This window comes from Chrysemys picta, chromosome 1 (genome assembly GCF_011386835.1).
Source record: "Chrysemys picta bellii isolate R12L10 chromosome 1, ASM1138683v2, whole genome shotgun sequence".
In the NCBI taxonomy this organism is placed as follows: domain Eukaryota; kingdom Metazoa; phylum Chordata; order Testudines; family Emydidae; genus Chrysemys; species Chrysemys picta.
Window position 1 is genome coordinate 309,201,049 of NC_088791.1, and position 22,844 is coordinate 309,223,892.

At 41.2% G+C, this 22,844-nt stretch overlaps 1 protein-coding gene across 7 annotated transcripts in view; it reads left to right on the forward strand.

The window, feature by feature from the left end:
* Positions 1–22,844, forward strand: part of FLT1 (fms related receptor tyrosine kinase 1) — a 147,973-nt gene that overhangs the window by 43,343 nt on the left and 81,786 nt on the right. For all 7 annotated transcript variants that reach the window (XM_065581379.1, XM_008167458.4, XM_042842844.2 and 4 more), the window contains 4 exons: positions 887–1,061; positions 3,281–3,398; positions 5,918–6,087; positions 6,693–6,852. In XM_065581379.1, the coding sequence (XP_065437451.1) occupies positions 887–1,061; positions 3,281–3,398; positions 5,918–6,087; positions 6,693–6,852 (623 nt within the window). The remainder of the gene's footprint in view (positions 1–886; positions 1,062–3,280; positions 3,399–5,917; positions 6,088–6,692; positions 6,853–22,844) is intronic.

Sequence of the window (22,844 nt, forward strand, 5' to 3'; positions counted from 1 at the left end):
GCAGGCACACTGGGTTAATACATACGCCTTTCACCCCCTACACCAGTGTTTCCTGTCTTGGGGGTTTGGACTCTATATGGAGAAGTGCCATTCTAGTTCACTGGGTCACACAGGCAGAGCAGAGGATTGGTTTGGTTAGGAAGAGTTATAGGACCGAAATCCAATACCTCCTTAAGATCCAGTTCTGCCATGACAGCTACACAAGCACAGTTAGCTAAGACCTGCATTTACTGTGAATAAAAAAACCCCAAAGCACCGCTCTGTTCCAATATGTCTTGCACTAGCCCTTGCTGAGCAATAGATAATCTTGTTCAATTTAACTCTCTCATTTCTCTCCCGGCCCCTGCCTACTGCAGAGAAAGAACAATGGAGAAGGTACAGGAGCAGCTGGGCTTGCTAGTCCTCCTCTACCCCTTTCACCCTGGAGCCAGGGAAATTTGCCCATGTGCATTGAGTCCCAGTGGCAACTCTCACATTGCACTCCACATTGCCACTAGCACTAAAGGTTCTGTGGGCAGTGCCAAAGTAGCATTAGCTACAAAGGATGAGATTGCTGCTACTCATTGTATCATTGTATTTTAGACTGTACATAGTGGTCTGGCCCTCTTCTGTATTCAGAAAGTGCCTAGTCGATTTTGGATGCTATTGCAATTTAAATAATAATAACTAATTGCTGCTCGTTATATTGTGTCTAATTTAGTTTGTAAGTCCTTTGGGGTGGAGACCACGTCTTTCTGTGTGTGTTGAACAGCACAAGGGGCTTGAATCCCAATTGGGGTTCTTGGGCACTATCATCAAAAACACAACAATAATCATTAATAATAATAATAATGTCTTATGTTCTTAATAATTAATAATATTTGATTTACATTTTTTTTCTTTCTAGGCAAACCACAGAGCATCTATAACCAATCGCATTGGCCAAAGGAATACAGATGCCAATATTTTCTACAGTATTCTTGTTGTTGACAAAGTGCGTGATATTGATAAAGGCCAGTATACCTGCCATGTGAAGAGTGGACCATCGGTCAAATCTGTTAACACAACAGTCCACGTTTATGGTAAAAAATAGTGTGGATGTATAGGACGTACAATGCTCATGATCCATGTTCAAAGCTAAACAATGGTTAGAAACTTTTTGTACACAAGGACAAAATGGAGGTGAATTTTTGGCAAGCCAGTCCTAGGAAGAGAAAAGAGCCTGGGAACAGAAAATACACCATTTGATCCAAGACACTGTTTTATTTCATTGGTAGTAGATAGCTTAGTCTGATCACTAATCTGATCACTTTTGTTTGCAAAGTGCATGAAAATTCTTCACTAGTCAATACCAGCAAAAGTAGGCACTAGCACCATAAAGACTCCCAAACAAGAGACAAATATACAGGCTTAATTGAAATGGAAGACCCCCCCAATGCTTCTTCTCTGGGCAACATTTACTTTTGTTACCTGTGCCCAGTGGTATGCAAACCATATAGCCCTTGATACTGGTTTTGGCTCCCGGCAGTTCTTTGTTATGTGAAGCTCATGAGAATTACATCTCCAGTTGCGTATACGATTCACTCCTTACCAGACACGCATGGAGAGTAGATTGATGTGATGCACTCTGCATGGAACTACACCTTGAGACAATTCAAATGCTGAAGCAAGTGCAGGCTACTGCAGCTCATTTATGAAAAGGAGGTTCAGTTTGAGGGCATTAAACCAGCTGAACTGGCTTCCAGTAAGAGTCCAGCTGGAAATCCAGCTGGTGTTGGTTTTACCTGAGGGTGCTCTGAATGGTTTAGGACCTGAGAGATCATTCTCTCCATGACATATCTCCAGCAGAGATTAGCCAAGGCACTCACATTGGAGCTCCCTGCCTTGATATTAAATGAGAGAGGACTGCTGGAAGGCTGTTCTCTGGGAGGGGTTCTTGGGTTTGGAATTGTTTTAATCACTGATTTGGGTGTCCAGAGCACAGGTTGAACAACTACAGCTACATTTTTATAAATTAGAATAAATCAACCTGAAACCCTCAGGATCTGAGCTTTCAACAGCTAGGTTTCTAAGCTCGGAAGCAGGTTTTTATCAATATTCAAGAAGGTGAAACTATTTTTTACATTTAGGTTACAAAGATTTGCTTGAAACTCATAGTTATTTTTTATGACTGTAAAACATGCATTCTTGACACTGTTCTGAAGGGTGGTGTAGAAATGCACTTTGTAAAGGAACAGAAAAAATGAAAGGTATCAGCACTTTGGGCCCAGCCTGAAAATCTTTATTTGAGCAAATAATCTTCTTGAAGTCTAGGTAACATCTGATTGATGGTACTAAAATATTGAATTGTGACTTGCATGCATTTTTCTTAATCTTATCCTTGATACTCAAAACATAGTTAAGTATAAATATGTCTGCACTTTCAAAGGACATCTACAACCCACTGATTTGTCATATGTTTTCCTTTGAACCAAACTTTACAGTTTTTAGAACAAAAAGTCTTCTTCCAGTGTTAAAGAATATTCCATACATTACTTTGTTAGGCAAATTAACTCATCATAGAGATTGAAACACGGAACAATATACAGTAATGTAATTGTACAAAGTGAATAGATTAGACATGATTCTAATGAAGTTATGAAGAATTTCTTTGTTTGACAAAGCAATTGTAAGCCACTGATCCAGAGTCTTTTTGTCTTGTTATTGTTGTTATATCTCTGATGAAGATAAATAGAACATTCCTTCCCCTGGAAAACTCCTCTTTGAAATATATAGCCAAGTTTATGGGCCATGGACCAAAGCTCAAATTTCTGAATGTTTGTGCTGATCCATTAGGTTTTGTAATGGCTAGATTGATTGCTGAAAATCTCTAGTAATTCAGAGCTCAGTCTTGGGCTTTGTCTACACTGGCAAGTGAAAGACAAAACTTTTGTCGTTCAGAGGTGTTAAAAAAACACTTCGCCCGAAAGACAAGTTTTGTCGACGACAAGTGCTGGTGTGACAATGCTAATGCCGCTCATTGGGGGTGGAAGTTTTTTGTTGGCAGGAGAGCCGACAAACAGCGGCTACACCGCGTGTCTTTTAGCAGCACGGCTGTAGCAGCACAGCCGTGTCGCTAAAAGCTACGTCATGTAGACATAGCCTTGATCTCAGAATCCATGGATGCCCAAATGATCAGAGATCCCTGTTAGATGCCTTCTTGTAAAGGTCACCATAACATATGTCTTATTGTCTGTAATAAGTATAAAGCCTGATTGAGAATCAGTATCTTAACTATGTTGTATTTTGTTTTTTTTTTAAGATAAAACATTTATTACTTTGAAACACCGAAGGAAAAGTGTGCTTGAGGCTGTAGCTGGCAGAAAATCCTATCGGCTGTCAATGAAAGTGAAAGCATTTCCCTCACCAGAGGTTGTATGGTAGGATTACAGTTACTTCCACATAGATAAAGGAACTACCTCTTGGGTGGGAAAATAACACCTTTGCTCAGGTTTAATGATTTGATTTCCTCATAAAAAATGGAAATAAGATACCCTGATATGGAAATAAATGATTATAATATTTAGCAGTTTTATTGCACATTCCATCAGAGGATTTCAGAGTACTCACAAATATTAATTAATTAGGCCCTGATGCAGCAAAGCACCTGAGCGTGTGCTTAACTTCAAGCACACAAGTAGACCCATTGACTTCAGTGAAGCTACTCCCGAGGTTAAAGTTAATTACATGCTTTGCTGGGCCTAAATCCTCACAACATACCCATGAGTTAGGAAAATAGTATCCCCATTTTACACATGGAGAAGGGGAGGCCCAGAGAGGGTAGGCGACTTGCCCAAAGTCACACAGGATATCTGTGGCAGATGTGGGACTAGAATCCAGCTCTCCTGACACTGTCTTGACCACAAGACCATCTTTCTTCAGATCAGCCAGGGAGAATATTGGAAAGAAATAAAAACTTTAATTAAAATTAATGACTGGGTTGAAAAAATCAGCCTTATAAAGTATTACTAGAGGTTGGCTTAGTTTTCTGGTGGACTGTAGTTTCTATACCTAATTTAGTGACTTGAGGGTTTTTGGTTTTTTTTTTGGCTCAAATGCACTATATTAAGAAATCTTTTAAGAAGTTTTTTGAATTTGTCCAAGCACCTTTATATCAAACAATGTTATCTATTCATGATCTCCATTATTTTTTGTTTAAATAATTTTAAATGGCAATAGCTTTGGCTTGATTCATTACACTTTAACAAAGGGTGTGTGACAAGACTGATTAGAAAAACAATCCATAAATACATGAACAGCGTGAGTTCATAGTACTCTCAGCCAGAATTTATTTTTGCTTCAAACATTGTGTTTTGTTTTAATCTCCCCCATTGCGTTTGCCACTCCAAATGGAAAATTAAAAAATATATATATGAAACTGGTATAAGCCATTATTAAATCTTTTGCATTTCTAGTTAGTGGTTTGATTTCTTGACTGTCCATATAGAAACAGAAATGCAGAGGGAAACCAAAAGTTCTAAACATACAGTCACTAAACAGATAAGATTTCCATTGCCCATGGAAAGACTGGGCAATGGACATTTAGGACCTACCCTAAATGTTTCTTAGAACATGATAGCTTAGTAGTGCGTCCAACAATTTAGTGAACTAAGTCACCATTATAGAAAAAATTATTTGTACTCTATTGATAATACATCAATCTTACTACAAGCTACATCAAGCTATGGAAGAACTGTTGATGCCAGCTATAAAACTTTGAAAACAATATTCTATTTAGAAATGACTCTACTTTCTATTGTTTTTAAAGATATCTGTATGATGAATTCAGGATATCTGGTTCTTAAAATTTCACAGTCCAGTTGCTCTTTTCCCATCTGAAATCACAGTCATGTTTGTGACGTCACAGCTGTTTACTCAGGAAAGTTTTATGATGTCATAAAGAAAGGGTTTATGATGTCATAAAGAAAGGGTTTATGATGTCATAAAGAAAGTCATGCAGCTTTTACTCATAAGAGTATTCTATTGACTTCACCTTCACTTTATTTATGTGGGTAAAGAGTGAAGGATTGGTCCTGATGACATAAAATTAGGAATAAGCAGCTGGAGAGCTTGGACTCTCCATTTTCATACAAACATAGATATTAAAAAATAGATTTGACCAGTTAAAAGTTGGAGAGGTCTGTTAGATCATATTGATATTAACACATAGAATTTTCATTGTCAAAGTACTTTATAAATATTTTACAAAGGCCCACATTTTAAAATTATTTAGGTAGTGCTGTGCTGAGTGTTTCAATGCCTGACTGATCTCATTTTCAAAAGGGATTTAGTCACTTAAGAGTCTAAATTCCATCTGCATATGGGATTTAGACTCCTAAGTGCCTAAATCCCTTTTGAAAATGGGATTTTGGCTCAGTTTGGGGTTGTGACGCTGAGGGCAGCAATGCTTAAATACCCTAACAGATCTGGGCCTAAATCTAGAGAGCTCTAGTCCCTGCAAGTGATGGATATGCCACTGATAAAGCATATACCAGACATTAAACAGATATAACTTAGAGAATTTTTTCACTTCAAGGTCCCAGAAACAAAGACAAGGTTTTCATCTCGAGGCCAAAAGACCAAAAACATCAAGACACTTGATCACGGCCTTGGATAGACCAAGAGACTACCTACACTTGACCAGAGCTACTATACTTAAGCCTAGTCAAAAGGTCAAGAGAAGAGACACAAGATGAAGGAATATAGGCTACTTAAGCAACATTATTTCTCAAAATGCTGTTTTCCATGTGATTTCCTCTGACCATTAAAGTGCAAACTTGGTCTGCCATAGATGCTCATAGCTTAAAACATTTCAACATGAGGATGTTCCCATTCTAGCATATAGTTACTCTGAAAAACACCATTTTCATAATAATACGTTATAATGTTCTTTTAACAGGTTAAAAGATGGGTTACCCGCTGCTGAAAAGTGTGCCCGCTATGTGGTTAAAGACTATTCATTAATCATCAGAGATGTTGCTGAAGAGGATGCAGGGAATTATACTATAACACTGAGTATACGACAGTGGAACTTGTATAAGAACCTAACAGTCACACTCATTGTAAATGGTAAGTTTGCAGGATGGTATCTACTTGGGGGGAGGGATAGCTCAGTGGTTTGTGCATTGGCCTGCTAAACCCAGGGTTGTGAGTTCAATCCTTGAGGGGTCCACTTAGGGATCTGGGGCAAAATCAGTACTTGGTCCTGCTAGTGAAGGCAGGGGGCTGGACTCAATGACCTTTCAAGGTCCCTTCCAGTTCTAGGAGATGGGATACCTCCATTAATTTAGTTATTAAACTCATTGAAGCGCCAGATTCTCAGCTAGCGCTTGATCCTGTTTTAGTCAAGTCAATGGAAAATTTCCTGTTGACTTGTTGGAAGTAAGGTCAAGCTCCTGGTGTAGATTGGCAGAGCTAGGCTGAAGCCAATGGAAGTGCATTGATCTATACCAGGTTGGGGTCTGCCTTCCACAGTTACATTTTTTTTGCATTACTTAAGTATTTTTAATGTCTACACATCTCACTGTACTTTTCCCCATTGGTGTTGTTTCAGTTCCCAAGGGGGGTTCAGTTTCCTAACTTCCCACTCTGCAGGATGATTTTACTTACATGACGACAGGGTGCAGTAGAAACTCAGCTCCTTCTGACTTCTGTTCTATTTACGCATTTTACAGTGAAACCCCAGATTTATGAAAAAGCAGTGTCGTCATTTCCTGATCCCAATCTCTACCTACTGGGCAGCAAGCAAGTGCTGACTTGCACTGTTTATGGTATTCCTCAGCCTACAATTACATGGATATGGCATCCTTGTAAACAAAATCATTCCAAAGCAAGGTAGGTAGACAAAATCATTCCAAGGCTTGTTTACCTGTTCCGCCCCCACGCTACAATGATCAAAAACTTCTTTTTTTACAGTTATAAAGCTTGCAATTACAGCAGAGAAATCAGCAGAGTTTGTATGATTTTTTTATCGCTGTCTTTTGAATTTTAACACATCTGGGCAAAATGCAATTTCTTATGCAAAATATGCCAGAAGTGGCACCTTCTGCATCATTACTTTACAGTCAGGGGTGGCTCTATGTTTTTTGCCACCCCAAGCATGGCAGTCAGGTGGCCTTCGGCGGCGTTTCTGTGATCTGCCAGTCCTGCGGCTTCGGCGTACCCGCTGCTGAATTGCCGCCAAAACCGCGGGTCTGGCGGATCTCCCACAGGCATGCTGCCAAAGGCTGCTTGACTGCCGCCCTCACAGTGACGGGCAGGCCGCCCCCCACGGCTTGCCGCCCCAGGCACGCGCTTGCTGCGCTGGTGCCTGGAGCCGCCCCTGTTTACAGTTGTAGGTAGAGCTGATGGTACAAACTATTAGTGCTGTATATAGTACACTTCTAATCATGCATGCAATGTCCACAGGAGATAGTATTTAGAAAGCAAATGTACTCTACAATACGTTCTCTGTAAGGCTTCTCTTATAAATTCCTGTTACAACAGATGAGTTCCCCTTTCTTCTTGAAATTCAAAAGGAATAATCTTCAGGATATTTTGGATTCTAAAAGAACAAAGGCAAATATACCTTCTGATACTCCAGTAGATCGAAATATCATAAATCCACACATGCCCAGCTCTTACCTCATTGTACGTTAGCAGTGTAAAACCTAACACCATCATAAAGACTCGTGTGATATTGAAGCTCAGCGAATCTTTTGTATTCAAATCCCCTTCCCGAGCTTTGTTTTCTTTTATGACTAGTTTGAACACTGACTCATTTTGCCAAAAAATGGCCTAACTCATAAAGTCTAACAGATTCTTAACTAAAAATCCTTGACACAAACAATAGAATAATAACTACTAATGAAGGGTGCAATCTTTCAAGATGCTAAGCAATTACTGCCAATTACCTTTAAATTGCCGCTAGAGCCCCAGGTGGCTCAGGTCAGGCAGCGCGGATGGGCTGGCTGGGGGATGCTGACCCCCAGCCCCGCCCCTTCTTCCCAAGGCCCCTCCCCTTCCGGGGGGTGGGGGGGGGCAGAGTCGGCCCATGTACCAGTAAGAGTTCAATTTTACTTTCACCCCTGATTGTACCTTTCTTTAAGATTATGCAAATGAGAATCATTTGCTGTACTATTCTCACCAATAGGTGGCACCAGAAATCTCTACATGTGCTTTAGTAAGGAAAAGTTGCAGTTCTCCATTTCACCAACAGTATTTCCTATATTTGTTACATAAGAAGTACCACTTTCAAAACAATAATTAAATTTGATCTTTTTACTTGTAGGTAAGGCGTAGGTTAGAAGAAATTACAATGGCCTTTTCACTGAGGAGTCCCTGGTGAAAGCCATATAGACTACGACATTGGATCCTTTTATTTGACCTAAAAGTTTAAACATTTTTTCATATTTTTATTTAAAATATAGGGTGGAATTGATACAAGATTTGGTTCTTCTTGCTCGGGAATCAGAGTGATGTTCTGTGCCTGTGAAACATCTCTCTCTCTTCACAAACACAGAACTGCACTACTATATAGTAGATCATATAATGAGAAATAAAATTTAATAACTTCTAAACCACTGAAGACTCAGTTAATGAGATGAGTAGAAATGAGCTTTAACATGTGATCAAAGGATAAAAGCAACAAATTAAATATCAATCATTGGCTCTATTTCAAGTTTGTCTCCAGATCTGTTTCAAATGTGCCTTCAAAATCGTTTTGTTGCGATTCTCTTTTAATACTCCCCTTTCCTCCTTTTAGCCCTCATAACAAATAAAAATATAGATGCTCCATTTTTAATACTTCACATACTACTTACTCCCATTGAAATACATGGTGAAAGTTAGTCGTCAGATAAAGACATAGACACCTAAATAATTGGGGGCCCCTTGCTCCAGGGAGGAGTAACCTGGCACAGTTTACTTCCCCCTCTGTGCCAGCTCAGTTGTACTGCCTGGTGCACTGGAAAGGCAGAGCCATGTCTTCACACACTCGCCACCCTCCTGCCCAGGAGAGTGATTAGTGGCCCTGTGGCAACTGCTCTCTCCCTTGCACAAAGACTAGCAATACAGATAGCCTGGGCAGGGGAGTAAGGAGGTAGATTATGCCCCTTTACTGCCCTCTGTGGGCACATACAATAGCTCCAAACTGAGCTTTTAGTGTGTTGCCTCCCACTCCCGATGCATCACAAGTGATGCCAGTGGCATCCTAGATTGTCTGCATCTTCCACAAGTCCTTGGTCCTGTGGCAAAGTTGCTGCCGCAATACACCCCCTCTGGGCTGGCTCTAGTATTGCAGCAGCTTTTGCCTCAGTTTCTCCCACTGTCCTTTTGCCACCTGGCTGTGTGGCCAGACCACTTTATAAAGCCCTACCCCTTCCAGGGCCATAGAGACCTGTATCAAAGTCCAACAGAAATACTCAAAACAATTGAATCTTCAGCCCTGCTGCTCAGCAGGCTGCCTTTGCTCACAGGTGGGCATTGACTGCTATACTTTGTCCCCAGGCTTAGTCCCAGCTCCTGTGCCTCTAACAACCCACTGCCCAGGGGCAGGCACATTCCTCCTCCCACTCAGGGGTTCAGACAGTCTGCTGCTCCTCAGGGTTCCTGCCTCCCGTCAGGCTTCCAGCTCACCCTGTCTCCTTTTCTCTCCTTTCTCAGCCAGCTTTCAGGGCTGCTTCTCAGAGAGGGGGAACAATCCAGCTCCTCTCCCCAGCTAGGCTCACCCAACTCTTCATGAGTATCCCTAGCTTTCCACCAGCGGGGTCTAATAACTAAGTTGAGCCACCTCATCTCCAGCTGTTCAGGAGAAGCTCTGTCTGGGGTTTGGGAGTGGGGTGGGTGAACTGTCACAGGCTGAACCGTTAAGGGCCAGCCAGCTTGTGACAGGCCGCAGTTAAGGAATGCACGTAAGCATGTGTTCTGTCCCACTGACTTTCACTGGGACTTACGGCTGTGCTTAAATTCATGCATGTGCTTCAGTACTTTCTTGACAAGAGATGCTTTCCTGAATTTTGTCTTTCCTATGCTGCCCCATAACACATGGGCACTCTCCTTGAGCTGATCCATAAGGCCATGACCCTTTCCTCTTTTTAGGCCTTTAAAACCCACATTAGTGTGCTATCTATTAAAAAAGTAGCTAGGTGTTAATTGCTAGACCCAGAGACCTTTGGGGATTATTGATGTTTGGAAGGGAGGGAAGCAGTGTTGATTGTAAGTTTTATCCTTCTTCCTGCTCTGTGACTTTTGCTTGTCTTCTCAAATTGTGAGCTCTTTTGGGCAGGCCATATGTCATACTCTGTATTTAGACAGTGCATAGCATATTGTAGGTCCTACCAAAATACAAGTGAGATAAAATAATAACAGTTTATGTTAAGTGTGTGCATGGAATTTTGAAGTCCACTTCTCCCCACTTTCCCTTCTGCAGCATGAGAATCCCAGCTGACATTGCAAGGGACAATTGTCCAGAAAGGCTGGGATTCTGGAAGTTGTTATATCCCCTGTCAGGGGAGAATCGAATATGCATTCCTGGTGAGTTTTAGGATGTATATAGCACATGACAAAACACTAAACGTTCAGTTGTCAAAACTAGGGTTGTCAAGTGATAAAAAAAATTAATTGCGATTAATTGCATTGTTAAACAATAATAGAATACCATTTATTTAAATAGTTTTGGATGTTTTCTACATTTTCAAATATATTAATTTCAATTACAACACAGAATACAAAGTGTAAAGTGCTCACTTCATATTTATTTTTGATTACAAGTAATTGCACTGTAAAAACAAAACAAAATAGTATTTTTTTCAATTCACCTAATACAAGTACTGTAGTGCAATCTCTTTATAGTGAAAGTTGAACTTACAAATGTAGAATTATGTAAAAAAACTGCATTCAAAAATTAAACAATGTAAAACTTTAGAGCCTGCAAGTCCACTCAGTCCTACTTCTTGTTCTGCCAATTGCTCAGACAAACAAGTGTGTTTACATTTGCAGGAGATAATGCTGCCCACTACTTGTTTAGAATGACACCTGAAAGTGAGAATAGGTGTTTTTCATGGCACTGTTGTAGCCAGTGTCGCAAGATATTTACATGCCAGATGCGCTAAAGATTCATGTGTCCCTTCATGCTTCAACTACCATTGCAGGGGACATGTGTCCATGCTGATGATGGGTTCTGCTCGATAACAATCCAAAGCAGTGAGGACCAACGCAGGTTCATTTTCATTATCTGAGTCAGATGCCACCAGCAGAAGGTTAATTTTCATTTTTGGTGGTTTGGATTCTGCCGTTTCTGCATTGGAATGTTGCTCTTTTAAGACTTCTGAAAGCATGCTGCACACCTCGTCCCTCTCAGATTTTGGAAGGCACTTCAAATTCTTAAACCTTCGGTCAGTGCTGTAGCTATCTTTAGAAATCTCACATTATACCTTCTTTGCATTTTGTCAGATCTGCAGTGAAAGTGTTCTTAAAACGAACAACATGTGTTGGGTCATCAGCCGAGACTACTATAACATGAAATATATGGCAAAATGCGGGTAAAATAGAGCAGGGGACATACAATTGTCCCCCAAAGAGTTCAGTCACAAATTTAATTAACGCATTATTTTTTAACGAGCATCATCAACATGGAAGCATGTCCTCTGGAATGGTGGCCGAAGCACGAAGTGGCCTATAAATGTTTAGCTTATCTGGCACATAAAGACCTTGCAATTCCAGCTACTGAAGTGCCATGCAAATGCCTGTTCTCACTTTCTGGGGACATTGTAAATAAGAAGAGGGCAGCATTATCTCCTGTAAATATAAACAAACTTGTTTGTCTTAGCGATTGGCAGAACAAGAAGTAGGACTGAGTGGACTCATAGGCGCTGACGTTTTACATTGTTTTGGTTTTGAGTGCAGTTATGTAACAACAAAAATCTACATTTGTAAGTTGCACTTTCACCACAAACAGATTGCACTGCAGTACTTGTGTGAGGTGAATTGAAAAATACTTTTTTCTTTTGTTTATCATTTTACAGTGCAAATATATATTTGTAATCAAAAATAATGTACACTTTGATTTCAATTACAACACAGAATACAATATATATGAAAATGTAGAAAAAAATCCAAAATATTTCATAAATTTCAATTGGTATTCTCTTGTTTAACAGTGTGATTAAAACTGCAATTAATCGTGATTATTTTTTTAATCATGATTTATGTTTTTGAGTTAATAGTGTGGGTTAACTGTGATTAATAGACAGCCCTAGTCAAAACCTCTCTGTGAAGTAGGTCAGAATTACTATATTTAGTTTGGAAACTGCAGTACAGAAAAATTTTCAGACTTCAGATGTATAAGGTTAGGTACTGAGCTCCAGAGTTTGCCATCTACGTAAAATTGGCCTGATTTTCAAAGATTGTGACCACTGGCATCTCTCCTGTGGAAGCTACAGGTGTTCCCCTTCTCTGGATTTAACTGCCTAACTTTAGGTACCCAAGTGCTCTTAGTGCCAGCTTTGTGTAGTTAGATCTGCCAGTGCCTGTTTATATGTACAGATGTGAAGATTTGCACACTCCACTTGATAAACCCACAATTATTTGTACTACAGCGGTTACTATAGCCCCAATCAGGGATCAGGGCCCCATTTCAGTAGGAGCCTCCATACATATAATAAAAAAACAGTCCCTCCCTCCAAGAACTTATAGTCTGAGTCCAATTTCTGCAAAGATTTCTGCATATGATTAACTTTACCCAATGTGAGTAATGCCATTGAAATCAGTGGAACTACTCACAGTGCGACATTAAACACATGCTTACTTTTTGCAGGATCGCGGCATAAAGGTACATTAATGGAAACCACTTGAAAATGTGGCTATTTCTTTAAATCTTTGTTCCCTCAGTATTTCTGTAGTTGAAATCTAAAACATCTTGCAGTGTAGTCCTTGGATTCTGTGTATTTTTTTAAGATCATGCAGATACATTGATACTATGTGATTAATCATGCAATGAACTTAAGTAACTTCACCTTTGTCAATTATGTGGGCAACAGGATGGCTACATTTAAGCCTGTTTCCATAGTTTCCTGATGGAAAATTAAAGAATGGGATTTTTAAAAATTGTTCTAACATTGCTCAACACGTTTGTCTTTATGGAATCGAGGGGGACAAATAGTGTAATTAAAATGTCCCTGTTTTTGCCCTACTCTGCTCAAATTAACTCATATGCTACTAAATAACTTTTTCTTATATATTTTTCAAATTTCTGGTGGGATTTTGTCCCCCCCAAAATACTAGACAAGGAAAGACCCATCTGGGGATAAGAGAAAAGGTTGTTTTTAAAGCTCACCCAAAACTAATGGGCTCGCAGAGAATGCAAATGAATGGAGAGAATAAAATGAGAATAAAAACAGAGGGAAGTAAAGTAATGAATGTGTGTTAATATCCTATAGCTAGATCCGCCACAGCTCATATACAGCTACGTACTTCATCTTTTATTTGCTAGCTAGCCAGCATTAGATGTATTGGGGAGAATCCTCAAAAAAGTTATTCAGTGAAGGTCGGAAAAGGCAGAGCAATCCCAACAGTACAAATCATTTTCCCCAGCGTATTTATACCAAACCTGAGTTGTCACCTCTAGTCTCATTTTCTCTAGAGTCTGAATCTCCTCTGTCAGATTCAGGGCCAAAGGTCCATGGCTTCAGGGGAGCCATGCTGGTGTACATCAGCCGAGCTTCTGGCCCTCCTTCTCCACAAGTCTCATTCTGGGTGGAATGAAACAGGTGCCATAAGCAGTGGTGTGCAGAATGTTTGCTGTGGGAGGTCCGTTCAAATCAATGGGAGTCATGCCTTGAAGCTTTAGAGGTTAGCTTCTCAGTGTGGAGCACCTGCTCAAAATGACTGATCCTGCAATCTGCCCTGCAGATTTGTGTTTGTCTTAAAATAGTCTGGGCAGAGGTTGCCAAGGAAGGCACAGTGGGATATTGATATTGTTCAGTACAATCACTGGTTTCCTCAGCACTGACACAGTGTTATTCTTTGGGCGTTTCTATCTCTGGACAGTTCCACGTTGATCGTGGACAGCTGAAGCGATATCCTCATCATGTTCTGACTGAGCTTCAATTGATTTGACCCTTCTGAACCTGTAAACACACACAGCACTGGAATGTTATCTTGGACAGTTTAGCTCCCTCTCCCCCTACCCTTCCATTATGTTTAGACTCAAACAAACTGAATACCAAGTGAGTAACCTACGCCAGCTCCCCAGAGAGCAACTCTGCAAACACAGCAACATTATTATGTTGAATTAGTTTTGTTTCTTCGAATGCTGGTTACTGTTTTGGAGGTATCTACAAAATATTAGGCACTAGGGAAATTGGGGCCTGATTCTCCTCTCTTACACCACTTTTACCCTGGTTGTAGGTCCATTGTGTTCAGTGGACTTACTGCTGATTTAATACAGAATAAGTAAAAAGGTTAGGACCTCTGAGTGAAATTCTCATCCCTGCTCTGGCTCCTTTACACCAGGTAAAAGGGCCAGAGCAGCGTAAAAGGGGCCCTAAAAGACCCAGATCTGGCACTTCCCTCACTTGCAGGAATTGAGACAGATAGCCATAGGCTGTACTGAGAGAACACCCTCATAAGCCCTAAGCACACATTCTTTCCCATCGACTTTGGAAAAATGCAGTAATAAAGGATTGAGGGTCTTGTGCCTGCCCATAGAGATAATCCATTTGGGATTCCCAGCATATTCACTACTGTTGAGACTGTGGGCAGGAAAAGCTAGGGCTCTTTGATGAAAATAAGAAAGCTCAGGTGCAACAAAGGAGGGCTGTGTGTGATTGCCAGTGGATGGGATGAACTGGGTTAATGGATGGCAGAGGAGCGGATTGACCCTATTCAGTTATTATAGCCATTTTAAAAGGTAGTCTTTGTAAGAAAGCAATCAGAGAATTCATGGTACTCAGCACCAAACTGCAGAAAAGGGCATCAGTACTATAGAAAAAACATAGACTAAGGATAAGAGAGGTTAGTTTAGTTGAAAATTGGCCTGAACTAAAACCCTGGATCAGAACAGCCCGAGAGTCTTCAATATCTGAACACGAATCCTATCTGCACTTTGCAATGGCCCTTTTCTATATAATGATTTGCCTGGAAACCTCCCTTCCAAAGCATCCCCTGAATGCGAGAGTGATCGCACTTTTGCGCTTTGAGCTCATTTCTACATAGATGGCCCTCCTACACCACAGTGGCGGGCACTTTCCAGAGACGAAGAGATGTGAGCAGCTCACACCCGGGCAGAAGCTTAGAGTTTGCATTTAGAACGGCCTACGTACAGAAGGCCTGATCCTGCCCTCATGGAAATAAGTGGCCAAACTCCCACCAACTTCAATGGGACTGGGAGCAGGCCCTGCGTGCAGAACCAGTCTAATTGCATTTGTACATTGTTTATGTCGGTACACTCATACAGGATTGAAAGGCAGAGTCATTAGGATGGGCTTGGATAGATTACTGGAGGAAACTAGGGTTGGAACATCGGTGAGGTATGTAAAATTAACAAGTAAAGAACAAATGTTAATTGGGCTTAATTAGAAATGTACTGAAGCACCCAAATTTAATTGTGGCTGTCTGCAACCATGGATGCCCATTAGCTTGTCCACAGTGTCTGTGTGGTGTTCTGTTCCCTGTGCCACCTTCTATTTTCAGGAAGGGAAGGCTGAGTCTTATGGTAAAAGTAGGTCAGATCAACAGGTAGTTCAAGAATGCCTTTGTTTAATTTGACACATGGCCAGGTCCTCAGCTGGTCTAATTTTACATCAGCTGAGGATCTGGCTGATGGATTCTATGGGTCTGATTCTCATTTACACAAAGGCGCCTTTATGCTACTCTGATAGCCTAAAGTAGGCTTAGCGTGGGTGTAAATATATTTTTTCCCCCACTTAAATGCATCTTTACATTGGCAAAGCTGTGTAAAGGGAACTAAGTGGAAATGAGCCCCCGGGTCTATATTCTTCACTCATCTTTTTTAAAACGTGCCCCCATACCTGCGATGGTGTGTCGGTCTGCACGTAGCACGTGCAGAGAACTGAAATTCCCATGAAAGAATCTTAAATCAAGTAAAGAGAGTGAGAAAGAGCCTCCCAACTGAAATATTTTCAGCATTGCTTCACACTGAACAAATGAGCAAATAAAGCAGGTCATCCTATACTGTAGGCTTCCATTGTGAGCCAAAAATTGATGTTCACTAATGAGCAGCCACTTCTGTCCTGTGGAAATTACTAGAAAAGTGCCCCTGATCCTTTATGTGCATCTTGCAAAATAGTCCTTTCAAATATTTTACCTATAAAATGCCCTGAGAATAAGACCCGATGTATTTGTCAAACACAGATTTGCTTGTTTTTGTATATCGAGGCTTGGGATAGTTTGCCATTGTCTGTCCTCCTTGTAATGATACAGTAAATGTGTCAAACAATTATTTCTGATGACTCTACTGTGCATATTGTAAATGCTATCAAAGGCTTCATTATGTGCTTTAAATGAACCAAAAGCTTGATCGTTCAAATTTCAGCAGTACTAGATTTAAAATAGCTCTTAATCATAGTTTCTCAAGTCTAATAAAAGAATGCTTAAGCACAAGATACAAGATGTTGCCAAGGACTTTTTTTTTTTTAATTAGAGATGGATCAAACCAAACTGGTTTAAAACATAAGAAAATATAACAATGTCCCAGACATCCCAGAGGACTGTTACTTATTGTAATTAAACTATAATGAAAATGCGTTTGGCTATTGTGCAAATAATATTGCGAATAAACAGTGTCCTTTCAAAAGTTCAACCAGCTGAAAATACTGGACCACACTGAAGAGGATGCCCCAAGTTAGAGATAGGTGCTAACTCTGGAACACACCGAATCTTTAAAACCAGTGGGACTCCTAAACTATCCACCACTCCTGCATTGCTGAAGTCAATGGAAGCTTTGCCATTTGCATAAATGGTTGCAGGATCAGACTGTGTATGTGCTTGAATAGAATTATTAATGCATTTATCATTATATTTCATTATATAAGCAAGCGTTTCTCAAAATATAGTGTTAACATTCTTACGCCTTTGTTTTTATTCCCTCTCCCCCTTTACGTAGCAGTTTGCTTTTATTCTATGTCTGTCAGTATTTTTTCCACACCCTTTTCCCTGTTTTCCTTCTCCCCTCTAAATATCTATCTCCTACTTTCTTGGGCCTCTCTTTGGGGCTGGCTTTCCCCTCCTCCTACATCCAGTGCCACAATTGACTCAAAGTTGCCCTAAGTCCTTTGCCCAAAGCAGTGCTGAGCGTGGACCACCTGGCAGGGCATTAGCAGTGGCTCTTCGTCTCCATTACCGCTCAGCTGTTCACTGGCGAATGGAATTGACATTGTCTGGTAAGCAGTACAGGGAGGGAATTGCTGTATAGAGCCATGTATCTCCAACCAGGACAACTGGAGCACTGGAGAGTGATTCCAGTATCCTCCTTAAACCTTGAGTCAATATTGCCTTGAATGACAGCTCTGTTTAGGGATAATATTAGGAACCCATAGGTTGTTTGGGTGAAGGTGAGACAACTGTGCCATGCCAGATAATCTGGAGAAGTGTAGGAGGAAGAGGCTCTCCTCTTCCTGGACAACAATAAGCTTGCTTCTATATAACAGTTTTTTTGTGAGGATGGAGATTTCATGATGATCTGGGTCCTGGAAGGATGCAGATACAGGGTGCTGCATCAGGATCTAAGTGGGGTCTTTTGACTGTATTCTTGACTGAGAAAAATGTTCTGTTTGAGTAGAGAAAGTAGACTAGTGTAGCAGGCACTGAACAACATCTGCCTGTGTTCTCTTGGAAACCCTGAGCTTGGACTGTGGATCCAAATCAGAGATTTGAGAATTGAGAATAAAAGGGAGTCAGATTGCACAATTTGCTCCTATTATCTTTATGGTCCTTCCATTTAGCCTTCTGACTTCTCAGAAGTCCTGATACTTGAGTGTCCTTTCCTCCTCCACTAAATGAAATGTTAAAACCAATCTCTGTTGCAACAGTAAGGAAAGATGTTTCAGCTGTTAGCTCTGTTGTTATGCTTTGAGCAACATCTCCGGAGCTCCAGCCAATGCTCATCTCAGCTATGGGAAAGGTAGGGGAATTGGTCCTCTCTCAGAGTCCGAGAGGGAAAGTGAGAGGCTGAGTCCCAGTGACTGTACAGGAGATCTGAGTGATTAGCATCTAGCAGAGGGAGGAAAGGAGGTGGAGGACCAGGAAGGAAGGAAGGAAGGATTGGCTGAAACAAAATCTTATTCTAAGTTTGTAAGAACTGCTGAGCAATGTGCAGCAGGAAGCAGAGTGTCAAGCAGCAAAATGCAATTAGCCAATAACAAAAACCAAGGTATAATAATCCCATGTCACCTTAATGACCAGAGAAATGGATGCACTGTCACTTTCCTGGTGGGCCACTGGTCTCACAAGCTGCAAAGCAATTGGAAGAGAACTCATTCTTTCAGCAACCATTTGCCAAGTCATCTGCATGATCTACTATTGTAGGACACTTAATTACATAGATTAATGTATCTCTCATGGATAAGATAGCCAGGAAAAAAAGTAGGGTGACTAAAGGGTTTATGACAGTCATGAGAAGAATGTGGGCAATTTAGTTGAGGTGGGAATGTCATTCCTGGCTTCTGACACATCTGACTTTTCTTTTCATTCCATGCCCCAGACAAATTTCCTGAGCATACTGGGAACTCTTAAGATGATAATGTTTTGTTTGAGAAAATTCAGGACAACCAGTCTTCAGTAGCAGTCCCAGCAAATAGTTCAGGACCAGTTGTAGTGCTTGAAACTGTGACCATGAAAAGAGAACAGCTTGTATTGTCCAGCTACCCATGGTTAATAATAAGAAAGACTGCTGTTCTTACTCCTGTAATTCCCAGCCAGCTTTTCTCTAAATCCATGGCTGCATGTCAGGAAAGCACTGGCGGGGTGGGTGGGTGGGGGAGTAGAGGGGGACTCATGCTTTCTGTCAACTTGCTCTTTAGTGTACATGAGAAGTAACGAGGATCTATACCAGGAAAAAGGGAGCCAGAGTTAAAGCATGGGACCTGGGACACCTGGGTGTTCACAAAGAACATACACTGTTCCCCTCCTCCTCTCCCCTCCCCCCGCTACCCACCTGAGCAGAGAGATTGAAAAGAAACTTTTGTCTTGATCCTACACACAAGTGACAGAGTCCAAGGGAATGGTCACTAAGCAGTCCCTTGCTCCCCTGCTGCTCATTAAGGCAAAACTTTTCAGCACGGCTTATAGGGTCTTTGGCCAAGGGTCTCCCATTTCTGTTCATGCTGAGGGGGGTTTGAACGACTCCAGCGAGTGGTGCTGGTTGGTAGAGATCAGCAGTTGGTTACCATCTGCAAACTGGCAGGTGTCAAATCTGACATGAGTTTGTGATGTCTGATCAGCTTCCAGTGGGCAGGCACTGACATCACAAACACTACCCCCTCAGCTGGCCCTGACTGGCACCTGGGACAGCCCCAGCAGAGAGGCCAAGGACCAGTGAGAGTGAAGAGTGACATACCTTCTCATCTCCAGGTCAGATCTGAGGCACACTGAGGAGTCAGTGAGGGGAAGCTTGTACCGCTGCTGTTCATGCTGTGCCCGTCACTGTGAATAAACGGAGGATTTCATGCACCAGGCTTTCAATCTGGCCCCCTTTCATAAGCACTAAAATACAAAGACACTTTTAAAAAAGAGAAACAATTTGTAAAAATGTAGCCATGTCCTAACACTTACTGAAAATGCTCCAAGCATATTGCTATTTGTTTATTCTTTTAATATGGTAGGCTGGCTATACTGGGTGAAATCCCAGCACCATTGAAATCAATATCACCATATCACTGATTATTTTTGACACAGCACCTGCAGTAGCAAAGGAACATTTATACCGTGACTCTTCAACAGGTAAACACATTATAACACTGGCAGCCAATTATATTCAAACACATTGGCAACATACCAGCAGACCAACCACCCCCATAGAAGACATTTTATAACATCTCCTTGCTCCTTAGTACTCTTATGCCCCTTTGTTTTCTGACTGAAAATGATTCAGGATTCCCAACAATGTGTGATGACTATTGTGCTGTGCTATGGATTACACAACAGCACAGATGGCTTTTGTTAGGGTGACCAGATGTCCCGATTTTATAGGGACAGTCCTGATTTTTGGGTCTTTTTCTTATATAGGCTCCTATTACCCTCCACCCCGGCCCAATTTTTCACACTTGCTGTCTGGTCACCCTAGCTTTTGTTGTAGAACCTCAATGTGCAGATAAGCACAGTCTCATGTAAATTTGCGTTTTTGGTAACCAAAGGGGAAACTAGTTTCCCTATGTTCTTCATGATTCTAGGGCTTAGGTTTTCCGGATCCTGTATCTTTAAGTCAGTGTTGTCATGATCACATCCTGAGTGATGCAAATCACTTCATCTCTTGACAGTAAGTTTGCCCAAACTCTGATGAAGACAGTTCTTTAGTATAAACACGATAGACACTGAGAAAGGCGATATGATTTTGTTTTATTTTTTAACCAGTGTTAAAAGTTATTAACCCCAATTGCTGTGTGCCTTTCTCTTGCTCTTCATACCTGTGCTGTCTCCCAATTCAGTCTCATCACTCCAGCTTCACAGTAGTTATTTATTGACAGTGCCTGAAAACAATTCAAACTCAGTTAATAAATATGAGAGACACCTTGAATAAGATAAAATACAGACTAGATGTCAGTTGCTCTTAAGATCTCAATATTTATTTACAATACCTATGGATTTGCTGAGAATGGAAGACTCTTTTGAGGACTGAATGAGATTTTAAGTCTGGGACAGCTTTGGTAGGCTCCCAGGATCTCACTGGTAGGTTTGGGAATGAGGAATTCAAGTGATGTGAATACAGAAGTTGCCACCCTCTTTCTTAATATAATACAGAGATCTAGGTTCTTATATTGGTACCCATCACTGTATTATCTAAGCTGCAAATTTCAGATCTTGTTCCAAGCTGGGGTTTGCTGGGTTCCAGAGTTTTGGTTCAGGTCCATCTGTAATACAGGAAGTTCAATACACCCTGAGAATAACTAGAAAAATCCCTTGCCTAAGCCCTCGCTAATCAGTGTAAACCATCCATATTGGTAACATGACTATTTTTATGTTAATACTGGTGTTTATACCTATTAGGCTCTAGAATGAAACTGGTTTGTGTTTTGACTTCAGTAGAATAAGCCAAAATGACATGTAGTACACTCTCACCCTGGAAACTTTTCCCCATCAATAGTTATAAATATACCACACTATTATGCTTGGCATGTGGTATGCAAATAGAGGTAAGAGTTCTGAAACTCATTAGGAAAGGGAGAGGGCTGTGGAGTAGAGTGAGGACAGTGTGAAGCTAAGGTTGATAACAGTGGCCTTGTCCAGAATAGGCCATGGGAGTTTTCTTATCTTGCTTTGACAGGAGGTGCTGTGAGCTTCCTGTGCGAAATCAGAAGCATATGCTGCTTTCCTCTTGTTGTTTGGCTTCCTCCTCTACACAAGACGGTTCCCAGCACTGTGATTATCTTTGCATCTTCAAACGTGGCACACTCTACTTCCTTAAGAGGTTGATGTATTCTTAAGAATCAGGCTCACGCCCCTCCCCCAAATTACTTCTGAAGTGCTGGTATGTGGCCAATTCCACAAATGGCCTTTAAAGTTGAACTTCTGGTTCCAAACCCCCCCCCCACAACCAACCAAACGAAAACCCTCCCAAGAGTGTAAATTCATAAAACTGAAAACCAGGGAGTTAAGTTTGCCCACAGTCTTAAGTCCTTTCTTTAAAAGGCAGGGAGTGTTTTGTGTTCTGACTGTAACTACAATGCATGTGCTTTGAGCTTCCTGAGAGTACGGAGTGTCAGATTAACAGCTTTGACCCCTCATTCCCCCTTCGGCATTTTCCTCTGAAAATCCAAAATAGAATTAATGGCTTCTGGTTTTACAAATGAATAGCCTATTTCTCAAGCACTTGACACAACAGGGCTAAAGCGTGTGTGTTTGTATACACACACGCATGCACACATCTTAATTAGGGGAAGAGAAAACGGAATTCAAGAGAAACAATTTACCAGGTCTTGTAGCTAAGACATTGGCCTGGGACTCCACAGCTCTGGATTCAGTCCCAGGTCGGCCCCTGTGTGACCTAGGGCAAGTCCCTGGGGATGAAATTCTGTCCCCATTGATACCAATGGGATTTTTGCCATTGACTTCAGTGGGGGCCGGGATTTCACCATTAATGTCTCTGTGCCTCAGTTCCCCATCTCTGAAATGGGCATGATAATACTTCTTTTCTTCCACCTTTTGTCAGTCCTGCTTAGACTGGAAGCTGTTTGGGGCCTGGATTGTCTCTTTGTGTTTGTACAGTGCCTAGCACAATGGACCCCTGATCCCTCCAGTCACGGGGGGAAGGATTCCTAACCTTTGGCCCCCCATGAATCTCCTTACCACTTAGTGTGGACACTGGGGTCTGATTGTGCCCTGATATATACACTTACCTACATGTGTATACATGGAACCAGCACAAAAGGGCATGAAAGGATCTGTGTGAAGGCAGGTGTAAGAGCTGGGGAGACTGGTTGTGTTACTTATGAGCATGCTGGCAAAGCTCTAACTTGTTTGTGAATTGCTGTGTGTGTTGTGTGCTTTCCATTGGTCTGACTCCAATTCTGGTGTAAACCCTCCTGGGTGTTTAAGGAAACTAAACTCAGCTCAACTGGTGTTTCCCTAGCTCCAGAGAGATCCAGGTAAAAATAATCTTTTCAGTCTCTGATTCC